The sequence below is a fragment of the Zeus faber genome (assembly GCF_960531495.2).
Source record: "Zeus faber genome assembly, chromosome: 3".
NCBI lineage: Eukaryota > Metazoa > Chordata > Actinopteri > Zeiformes > Zeidae > Zeus > Zeus faber.
Window position 1 is genome coordinate 2,872,023 of NC_137190.1, and position 12,657 is coordinate 2,884,679.

Consider the following 12,657-nt stretch of genomic DNA (forward strand, 5'->3'; position numbering starts at 1 on the left):
GACCGCTCCAAAACCACCCTTTGAACTGTGTCTGTCCCCTCTTACCAGGGAACAGCGCTGGCATCTCTGCCAAGCGTCCAAGATGCAAATCAGTTCTTTGGTCAGCAGGAGCAGAGGTCACCTGAAGTGACATTTTGACCAGCGTTGAATTTCAATTTAAACACAGAGGCAGCAGTTAAAGGAGCTTGAAAACAGCTAACGAATGTGTGTGTGTGTGTGTGTGTGTGTGTGTGTGTGTGTGTGTGTGTGTGTGTGTGTGTGTGTGCGTGTGTATTTTCTGCGTGTTATGTTTTACATCAGTTTGCATAGCTCATCTTCAAAGAGAGAAAGAATCCAGATTCACAAGAATATGTAATAATCTGTTGGTAGCAATATCGCCTCATTCTTTACACAAACAGTTACACTATATTGCAACAGATCTTTAAAATATTAATACATATATAGTGATTTAATTATTGAACCCTGACGAGCATGAGGCGCAGACCCAGTGCAAGCCAACAAAGCATCTGCTTTGGACAAACACTGGTGTAGAACACTGCTGCTGCAGCAGCTGAAAACAGGCTGTAACGTGTCGCATATTTCTCAGATATGTTTGTAATGGAGGACAGATGAGATTGTTCATTATGTTCTAATTACTCCAATCCAAAGTCAAAGCAGTGTTTATCAACGGACGGCTCCCGTCCCCGCACTGGTCTGTGGCACACCGGCCTCAAGGCTGCAGAGTTTGGGCCCCGACCCCAGAAAGGCAGAAGCTCATGAAACTTTGAGACTCTCTGCAGCTTTGGTTTGGTGCACTTATCACCAGGCGCTGTTGGCTGGCAGGAATGACGTGTTTTGAATTGCTAGAATCGGCACATGTTCAGAAGACCCCCTCCGGACTCACCTGTATCCGTTCTGTGTGTCCACACACGCCCCCCCGTTGAAGCAGGGGTTCCTGGGGTACGCGGCACAGGGCTGGTGGGCGTGCTCCCTCCCGGCGCATGAGCACACGGCCGTGGACTCGAGCGTGACGGACACCAGGCCCATGGGCCCGCAGTCCACCACGGTGGCCGTGTCCCGCACCACCAGGGTGCTGCTGCAGCCGCTGGTGCCCGAACAGTCCGAGCCGGGACACTCGTCCACGCGAACCTGAGACACGTTCACCTGCAGGAAAGACTGGAGCTGGGGGAGGGGCAGGGTGGGGTCAGGGTGAGGGAAGGGCGAAGAGAGGAGGATTGGGATATTGTATTCAATAAATAATAAGTGGTGCTGATGCATTCAGTGACCACATGTGCTGTGTGGAAACAAGGAATCCTCTCAGTAACAACCTTGAGGAGTTAAGCATGTTTATACACATCTTAATATTATATAACACTCATTAGGAAACAATGATTTTTCCATTAAGAAATAACTGACATTGGATCAGCCCGCCCCGAAACACTTGAGTGATACCATGTGATACCATCAGATATCATCAGATACCATGTGATACCATGTGATATCAGGTGATACCATCAGATACCATGACATCGAGCCAGCATAGCGAGTTTAAACAGCTGAAAGCGGTCGTGGCACGTTGGTGGAATTTCCCCAGATGAGGGTAAATGAGCTGACCGCAATTCCTCCTCCACTTCAAAGTGTTGGTGATGCTCCTGCATACATCAGCACTTTCACAGGTTGTTTTCAATTTTTTCCCCGTTATTCCCAGGTGAGCTGAATAGAAACTGTGTAGATAAAGCATAGATATAAACATGTTTAATTGAACCGCCTCGGAGCTAACCTGATTTACAGACTGATCGGCATAAACAAGGACACAGTAACTGGACGGACTCAACACATCTCAACACTCAAAGCTCAACTTGATGTTGTGTTTTTTCTTTCATCAATACAACAATTCTCATTTCAGTTCAAAGTTGAACATATGAATGTGTGTGCTCAGTGCCGTGTTGAGATGGATTTAGGTAAACAAACACACACACACACACACACACACACACACACACACACACACACACACACACACACACACACACACACACACACACACACACACACACACACACACACACACTCTGGTTCGCATCATTTCTCTCTCTAACCCATTTCATGATAAAATGGCGCTGAGGCAGAATTGAAAATTACCTTTCTGTAGGTTAAGCTGTTTGACACACACTGTACAGGAAACAGAGAATGAAATTAAGTGTGTGTGTGTGTGTGTGTGTGTGTGTGTGTGTGTGTGTGTGTGTGTGTGTGTGTGTGTTCAGACCACCTGTCTATGTGTCCAGTATTTGGAACTGTATTTTAGGAAACTGGGGCTGGATGATATGGAATATGTTTGCGTCACGATACTCATAAAGGATTTTAGACAATATTGATTGTATTTTATAAAGTATATTAATACTTACGTTTCTATCTCATCTGCATTATTGTACCATATTGCATAAGCGCCTGTTTATCACTGTACATAAAAACACCTCAATTACCAAGTAATTATTTACCATTGCACACTGTGCATAGTATTCCCCCTTGGATACTCATAGATGTACATGTAGTACATGTTACACGTACACATATACACATCATATATTATTTTTATATTTTTTGTGGTATATTCTGTTGTATATTCTTTCTGATTTAGATTATATGATTATTCCTTTTGAATTATTCTTCCAATTTGTATTATTATTATTTATATATTAATATTTCACTGCACCGTATGTGTATGACTCCCTGTGACAAATAAAGAATCTTGAATTTTGATTATGAATCCCACATTATGTTTCATTTTCACATGGTTTGCTGACATGTTCAGTCACATCTTCTTGGCATTTTTGGCCATGCATGTATTTAAATAAAAAATGCACAGGTTAAAATGTTTCTACCCCAAAATAAAAGCGGTAGATTAGTGAATCATATCAAAATGACATTAACTGTTTTGGACAGCTCTGGACATGTACTTCTAGAGGGGTGGTAGTTTCAATAGAGGGCACCCCTTAAAATGGCCTAACTTTTAATTTGGGGCTTTGCAAATTACATATGTAAATTCTGACAACACAGGTATATTCCACAACCAAATCAACCCCTAGTATTTAATTTCCTCTGTTTCCTTATGGAACAAAACAAAAAAGCCCCGTGTGTCCAGTGCCCGGCTCCGCAGAGCCATTGATATCATTAGATGGTAATCTGCATGAGAAATAAATAAATATAAAAAAATTGGTTATAATAATCATCTGCTTATAATGATCAGTTTGACGCAGACAGACGTGAGCACTATAAGAGGTTTCCACTGTAATTGCGTAAATATTACGCACTGTATATAATAATTTGTTTTTGCTGCTGTAGAAGTAGAAGTCTGTATGATATCAACCTTGTTTTAAGAAAAACATGTTTTGTTTGCAATGTCATGTAGACTGCACTTCCCCTAATCCTAAGTGTTATTACGACATCTCTGATTGGTGGAGCTCGCTGTTGTCATGGAAATGTTAACCGCACTGGCTGATGGGTACACAGGTATGCGAAGGCTGACGTTTAGATCCAATTCGATTGTATCTATGAATGAAATTCATATTGAGCGTATGACTTTATAATCTATTCTCATTCAACCTTGAATTCTATAGACCATTAGAGAGAGAAAAAGCCAAATCAGGATCCCACTTTTATTTTGTGATAGTCAGAACAAAACTTTTAATAGATCCGTGACCCTCCATCCCCTGTGGGGGCGTACTTTCATCAGTTTTTAGTTTTTAGTTTTTAGTATGGAGAATGAAAAAAATCTCCCCAAATTCAAATGAATTGCTTTAAATTTTGTTATGTGCAACAGGAAAAAAATCAATCGACAGAGTCAATAGACAATCGTACTCAGGGACACGATTCAATAGATACATTTTCGGGACTATGAGCAGCAAAAAGCTTGAGACCGGGTTGGTTTGTGAGTGAATAAATGAGACCGGGTTGTCACAAACACAGGGACCAAGATACAACAAACACATGCACAGGCACAGAAAGCGCACGTAGTTAAAAAGAAAAGAGCTTGACTTTATGCCAAATGCAACGGACCGCTTGGATCTCACTCAGCGTAATTGAACAGCGTTGCAATGTGTACAGTTCACATCTGCTGCAATTAATCCCTAAATTGGATTCTGTATCTCTCTGATGCCAGTTAAGTTTAATACTCCCTTGTTAGCGCTGACTGAAGCATTTGTCTTTCTTGTGTGTGAGAAACAACATAGTTCAAAGTGTATTTTATGCCCCGAGGCAACAGTAATGGCAGTGTGCTGCTCTTGAATCAGTCTCCCCAGAGGCGGCTCAATTGCAGAGCAATATTTTACTTTCTAAAACTTCCAATGACTTAATGTGGAAACAGAGGAAACTGTCCTGATGGAAGCACAGCACAAAGACAATTAGATGTGGAGGCTGGTCTGTGTGTGTGTGTGTGTGTGTGTGTGTGTGTGTGTGTGTGTGTGTGCACTACCATAGATCCATCTATGAGTATTCTCTGAGAATTTGTTGTGATGGCATATTTCGTTTCCACATCCTGATGAACAAGACGTCGGGGGATTTCATCTCCTTTGTTCTTCCCATTAATTTGATACCGTTGTATTTTGCCTGTTTTTATTTTCTGTCATGTCTCTGGGCATGACTCGGCAATGACTTTTGGTGGTAACCAAGGACACGTTTAATAAATTTTACCATTCAAATAGATGAGGGGCAAAAAAACACTATTTCTATGAGACAACTAGTCGTTACTGTGACTTCCTGTCACTGCGACAGCGACACATGAGAAGTAAATACGAATGATTGCAAATAAACGTAGTTTCTACGTTCTCGAGGAATAATATAGGAGCCAAAAATGAGAAAACTCCCTCCTCTGCAGGAAACTTCCAGACAAAAACCACACTACACCAGCCGCTAAAGAAACACTCGACCGTGGAACGAGTGGAATGTAAACAAACATCCTGCAACGTGAGCCCACGGAGCCCCCGACGCGCTGCGCTTCCAGCGTTGAACTGTGCCTTATTAATGAAAACATTCAGCTCTTATTAGATGAAAGCTACGAACTTAAAGCTCCATCCAGCTCAACCTTTGATGGTTCTGGTGTGTGTGCCCTCGCCTGGTGCAATACTTCTATCTGGGTTCTTTTCTTTATGTTCCACAATTACACGATACTGTAAGGAATGCATGGTCCTGCAGCCTTTCAAATAGGCATTTAAGTATTTATTAAAGTATTAAAGTCATTCAAGTAGTGCAAAAGTTAAAAACCGTCCTGTGCTCTTCCCTTTTTTTTACAGTAATAACCGGTCAAGTGACATAATTAACATTTAAAAGAGGTAATGAGAAACTGCACCCAATTACTAATTTTCAGCCACCAGCACTCGGCAACAGCGGGAGTCCAGCTTGTACTGTTCTCCCGTGGTGTTTCCGCTGAGAGAGAGCGACGACTTGGAAAAGAAAAATCACAATCACAGAAACCTCAGGCGGCTGCTCTCCTCTAGCGGCTGCTCTCCACAGAGCTTTGGTTTGGACGAACAAGCTGCTTCTGTCCCTTTATTGTTGGTGTTCCCTCCCTGGGCGAGACGGTGCCGGGTAACAAACCACAACACCCAGAATCCCCACAAGACAGTTAAGTCATGTGTACAACGGCAGGGTTTGGAGAAAGTGTCAATTGTCAAGATATGGACAAACCACAGGGGGTAGAAACAAAGAGCAACAAGAGCGGTAAGGGGGGCCGACAAAGAGGATGCAAGCGTTGGAAAGGGACACCCGCTGAGAGAGGGAGCAAGTATTTTGAGATGTTGTCACCGCCTCTATTATAAGCGCGACAGGTATAACAATTGCTCTATTCATGTATTTCTTCTTCCTTTCTCTCTCTCTCTCTCTGTGCAAATGAACCAGAAACACAAAATATCTCTCCAGGTGATCCAATTACACGGCGACGTTTTGACCCTCGCCCGCCGCATGGCAGCAACTCGATAGAAAAGCCAGGCTGGAAATAATATTTTTAATTTGTAATTTTCCCCCTTGACGTATTCAGATTAGCAGCCATTAACAGCCAGAGTGCACAGCGTCATAATAACGTGAGATAATAACGTTGACCAAGTGTGTGTGGGAGGAACGGGGAACTGGAGATATGTGTTTGCCATTTTCACTGCAGGTACGCTGCGGAGGAGCTCTGCAGATGGAGATGGTGTTTCTGTTTTTCAAGGTTTTTCCCACGTCCCCAACAGCCAAACCTTTAAGGCCGGCTTGTTTGTCCAGTAGGTTAAAGTAGCATGTTGAATATGTTTGTACATAATGGGGTCCGTAATAGAGGACATAATAATATAATACTACGAGAAATAAAAAAATAACGAGGTTAACAAGGTTCCCTTATGGTGCTTTTCCACCCACGAACGCACGTTGCTTCTGCCGCTTCCACGGCCAACTGAGCCGTGCCGTGGTGCCCGCCCTGATTTCAGCTCCTGATCTGGCCTCGTACCAGTACACCAACACACCAGTACACCAACACACCAGTACACCAACACACCAGTACACCAGTACACCAACACACCAGTACACCAGTACACCAGTACACCAACACACCAACACACCAACACACCAGTACACCAGTACACCAACACACCAGTACACCAACACACCAGTACACCAGTACACCAACACACCAGTACACCAACACACCAGTACACCAGTACACCAACACACCAGTACACTAGTACACCAACACACCAGTACACCAACACACCAACACACCAGTGCACCAACACACCAACACACCAGTACACCAACACACCAGTACACTAGTACACCAACACACCAGTACACCAACACACCAGTACACCAACACACCAGTACACCAACATACCAATACACCAACACAACAATACACTAGTACACCAACACACCAGTACACCAACACACCAGTACACCAACACAACAATACACCAACACACCAAGCACACAAAGCAGTCCACATGGGCGGAGCTAAACGGTACCACCGGCCATTGATTGGTCGATCGTCACAAAATCTCCAAAAGCCGACCAAGAAGTTAAAGACGGCTTCTGATTCCTCCTGTGATCGGTTTTAGTTATACTACTGCTGTCCTGCTACGTCACCACCTCCCTCATGTTGGAGTTGAGATTCAGAGTTCCCATTTTCAAACACCAAAATATGATTGTTGCGATGATACTGTTAACGCTGGAACCACAAGCCAGTGGAGCGGTGTGGACGACCTGTGGAGTCATCTACAACGTGCTCCAACGTAGCTACATGATGAAGCAGACCTCCACACCATCACACTTCTGAACTGGTTATTATTATCACGTATACCAAGATATATATAGATATGTACTATATATGTGTGTATATATGTGTCCTTGGGTGTCTACATTTGTGCACTTGTCCCTGTGATGTCCTGCCTCATGTCGTCCTTGTTATGTCATCTTTCTATATTTTCCATACAGTCATATAGGGTCTTGCTTTTCGCTCATTTCAGTTGAAACAGCCCTCGAGATCTTTTTTTTTCTTTTTCTTGCATGTTATCAGAAGGGATGGAGTCACTCAATCCAACCTGCAGGATATCGTACCTTTCTGGGATGGAGGTTGGATGTGGAAGGAAGCGGCTAACCCGCTCTGGGTACGAGCTGGTCCTCTCGTGCTGTGTGTGTGGGTGGTGCGTTGGCTTATGTTACCGTGGCGGTATTGCTGTGACATGGTTGGCTGTCTGTGATACTTTCCATCCTTATATACATTTAAATTGGATTTTCATGTTAATTCAATAAGAGGCTCTGAAGTATATTTAGAGAACACTCAGACGGGTGGTGTGTGTGTGTGTGTTTCTTCAGTCATTACATCTGGACTCATCAGATAGAAAACAACATGATCTTGTTTGACTCTCATGAGCTGTGCACACTGCAGTTTGAACGTGTTGCTTTTACGTGTTCAGTCACAATACACTGCTGTGTTGTTACCGTCATTGGAACGATTTCGGGAACAGCAGCACTGACTCTCAAACCTATTTGTTGTGTGGAATCTCTTCCTGAGACAGAATCCTGAGACACATGCCCCCGTGACACAGCCGAGCTTCTCTTGTAAACAACAAGACTGAGAAGCAAACAAAACCATGTTCCACCGCTGCCACGTGTCTTCATAAGACACGACGGAGAAAAGACTTCCGCACAACTCCCCAATATTTGAATTCTGCTGATGTGGTTGATGCTTTTGGAGAAGCGTGCGCAGCCCGAAAACAAACTACTTTGCAGACATGATGTGGTGAGATGACATCACGCTGCTGTTGGCTAATGCCTCATTCATTCACAATCCTTTGACAACACATGCACACACACCCTCCCATATGGTAACCACAAGCCTCAAACACCAGCCTCTAACACCAGCCTCTGATACCAGCCTCTGATACCAGCCTCTGATACCAGCCTCTGACATTACATTACATTTACATTTAGTCATTGATCAGACGCTTTTATCCAAAGCGACTTACAACTGTTCAAACACCGACGGACGCAGCCATCAGGAGCAATTAGGGGTTAAGTGTCTTGCTCAAGGACACTACAGAATGCTAGCAGGAGGAGCCTGGGATCGAACCAGCAACCTTTAGATCACTAGACCACCAGCTCTACCGCCTGAGCTACCATCCCACCACCTAACACCACCTGACACCAGCCTCTGACACCAGCCTCTGATACCAGCCTCTGATACCAGCCTCTAACACCAGCCTCTAACACCAGCCTCTAATACCAGCCTCTAACACCAGCCTCTTATACCAGCCTCTAACACCAGCCTCTTATACCAGCCTCTGATACCAGCCTCTAACACCAGCCTCTTATACCAGCCTCTAATACCAGCCTCTAACACCAGCCTCTTATACCAGCCTCTAACACCAGCCTCTTATACCAGCCTCTGATACCAGCCTCTAACACCAGCCTCTTATACCAGCCTCTAATACCAGCCTCTAACACCAGCCTCTTATACCAGCCTCTGATACCAGCCTCTGATACCAGCCTCTAACACCAGCCTCTAACACCAGCCTCTTATACCAGCCTCTTATACCAGCCTCTAATACCAGCCTCTAACACCAGCCTCTGATACCAGCCTCTGATACCAGCCTCTAACACCAGCCTCTAACACCAGCCTCTGATACCAGCCTCTAATACCAGCCTCTGATACCAGCCTCTGATACCAGCCTCTGATACCAGCCTCTAACACCAGCCTCTGATACCAGCCTCTGATACCAGCCTCTGACACCAGCCTCTGATACCAGCCTCTAACACCAGCCTCTAACACCAGCCTCTGATACCAGCCTCTGATACCAGCCTCTAACACCAGCCTCTAACACCAGCCTCTGATACCAGCCTCTAATACCAGCCTCTGATACCAGCCTCTGATACCAGCCTCTGATACCAGCCTCTAACACCAGCCTCTGATACCAGCCTCTGATACCAGCCTCTGACACCAGCCTCTGATACCAGCCTCTAACACCAGCCTCTAACACCAGCCTCTAATACCTAGCTTTGCCTTTTGCTTCATTTCCTGTTTTCCCAGATTGAACCAATTGAGGACAAGACACCTGTGAGCGCAGTAAGAGGAGAGTGAAGCCTCCGTGCAGCGTCCTGAGGCCTCATCGCGGTGGAAGCCGCCGCGTCCAAGCGGCACAAGCTCATTTATGATTTAACAGCAAGGTTGCCCCACGGCACCAAATGGACAATCATTGAGGTATTTTGAGAAATATGTTGTTATTCCTACTCTTACTGTATGTCTGTGGTCTCGTGTTTATTTCCTAACTCCGCTCCTTTTGCCCTGGATGCCTGACCTTGACACCCGTGCGCGGTGCTGTGAAGGTCGTGTGTCAGAGGGAGTCAGAGTCATTGTTTTGTGAGGCTGCTTGTTCGTGTGACGGGTGCAGCAAGGCACTTGAAGCACCACTTGCATTTTCCGGGGCGGTGGCAGACGGATGATTCATTTTGAAAGCCAAGGGTTGTAAATCTATAATTGATGGAGTGAGATATGGATCCAGTCGCGGGTCCTCGTGCTCTTCATTAGACTGCTGGACCAGCTTAGTCTCATGAAGTTGTTGTCAAATGCGACACTTAAAAAAATGATCAATGCGTCAACGTTTTGACAAATGTGGGTGTCTACTCCACCTCCTTCCGCTCCACCTCTACCCTGTTGGGAACTCATGAGTCACCATTCTTGATACACATATACAATACAATTTGATGGTTTCATTCCTCAATATAAAGATGAAATTATATGTGTTGTTTGAGAATAATCTTTTTTTATAGATGTCAATATGCAACGTTGATTCATTAGACTCTTTAGGTTTAGCATTTCGTGGTTGGGAGGGTGGTGAAGTGGAATAGGAGGAGGAGGGGGAGGAGGAAGCTTCTTTTTGAACTTCTTTTAGACTGCTTTTTGAAAAAGGCCTTGAAAGTCCAAGGGCCGACCCCGGTGACCCCGGCTGTCGGAACCCTCCTTGTTTCCGTGTGTAGAAGTACAGATTTGTTTGTGTGTCGTGGGGTGTGCACCGTGTTATTTAGCCGTCAAGTTGAAAGAATAGCTGTGGAAAAGTAAGGAGGGTGTAACGAAGGCCGGGATCAGGAGGAGGCGCGGCAGGGGGATTACGAACGCTCGATGGGGGTAAAAGTGTGGACGGGGGTCGCAGCGGGAGCCCAGTCGCTCTGAGGCCGTTACGTGCCTTTCACTTTTTCTTCCTCTCAGCATGGGGCCACGGGTTCTCCAACGTCCCCACCCAACAAGATGTCAGATCAGTGGCAGCTGGGAGGTTTCCATCCCACTCAGACACTGGGTGGGATGGAAACACCATAAAGGTGATGATCAGAGGGAACAGACGGCGGAGGCAGCTCGGAGGACATCTGTGGATTCAGGGAGTTTGAAGGTGTCATGTCAACAACGGTTCTCTCCTCAAAAAGACCTTTTCTTTATTTCACCGTTCCGCCTCTGCAGTGCGTGGCTCCTCCACTGGCACTAATGGAGTGTCAACACAAACATATGGAAGTATATGAAAGTGTATGTAAATGAATTAACAGTCATGTAAGTGTTTGTATCTGAAGATATATTTTGTTATTCTTATTTTTCATGTATTTCTATTGTCTTGTTATTTCATTCCTTTGAACATAGTGTACATCGCTGCGTCTCTCTTGGGGGTAAGAGCGACTGAAGTCTCAGTCTGACAATCTATGGCCCAGTTCAGGGAAACGATGACCCCGTTGCTCCATCCCTCCCCGAGGCAAGAGATTTTAAGGAAAGTTGTGGTGAGCATGCATCCCACCCAGTGATCTGACTGGGGAATGGTGAAATATTTTCAAGCAGATAGTACCATAGTAGTACTGAACTATAGGCTTCTATCGACAGCAATCACAAAAACTAAAAGTGCAAATGATATATCCTGCTGATCGTGCTGATTTGACATTTCACTGCATATATGTATGAAAGTATGTATATGTATGTGAAGAATAAACCTCTTGAATCCTCTTGAATCTTGATATGGGCAATGAATTATTAATTTAAAGTGGACGGTTTTATAAAAACACTGTGTTTTTTTTTATGCTATATGTAAGTACTACATTATCTTCTGTTTGTACCTGTGTACATGTCATTCATTTCATTTTATTTTTTATCTCTTCTCTTAATATCCATACAGCAATAAGCAAATGCAGACATTGGACTCAGACTTAACACATTTTCATTTAAATTTAACTTAAAATAAATAGATATAACCAAAAAAAACATGAAGTGAATCTGGATTTAAGTGATAAAAAAAATCATATACACGTATACTCTATGTTTCATATACTTGTACACAAAGGTATAGACATGTACCTTTGTGTACGCTTGTGTAATACTACATTACATGATGCTACTACATTACGTGATAGGATTTTGCCATCACTTCATTCCACATTAGTTGTACGTACAAGCGGAGCCCTCTGCACTTTCCAAAGCAACAAAATCCATCCAGACACATTGTCCGAACACAGCAGCAGCGCCCAGTTCTCCATCTTAATGGAGTGGGTCCGTGGCCTGCGTGGAGGGGAGGCGGGCGGAGTCCATCTTTCATTAATATAATGAACGATGGAGCTTCAGTCTCCATGAGTCCGTGACAGCGATTGTGAAGAGGCTGAGAGAGGCGGCCACGTGGCTGGGCTGCGTCTGGAGCGGAGCTGGTTGCATTGAAAGCACTGAGGTGACGGAGCCCAGAGGGGGGCGTGGACGGGGGGAGGGGGTAGGATTGTTTTATCTCCTACTTCTGAGGCGCTGCTGGAGAATTGAGAACATTAATAATAAGAGCTGTCTCATCTAACAGCCCCCCCGCCCGTCGTGCTTCTCATCTCATCTCAGTTTGTTGTAGCAGAGACCCCCCCCACTCCCCAAACCTCACCTCCACACCAGCCTCCCGCTCGCGTTGCAGGTTTCCTTCCACCAAGTCACGCTTTCATACATCTGAATTTCTGATGTATATTATGATGTATATTATGATGAATATGAAGTATATTATGATGTATATGATGTATATTATGTATATTATGTATGATGTATATTATGATGTATATTATGTATTTTATGATGTATTTTATGATGTATATTATGTATTTTATGATGTATTTTATGATGTATATTATGTTGTATATTATGACTGATGGGGATGG

At 44.3% G+C, this 12,657-nt stretch overlaps 1 protein-coding gene across 1 annotated transcript in view; it reads right to left on the reverse strand.

The window, feature by feature from the left end:
- The window catches only part of LOC307228310 (neural-cadherin), a gene marked incomplete at both ends in the record, with an annotated part of 316,610 nt that overhangs the window by 88,385 nt on the left and 215,568 nt on the right, over positions 1–12,657 (reverse strand). Inside the window, one exon of the mRNA XM_079997948.1 lies at positions 884–1,161. Coding sequence (XP_079854074.1) covers positions 884–1,161 — 278 coding nt within the window. The remainder of the gene's footprint in view (positions 1–883; positions 1,162–12,657) is intronic.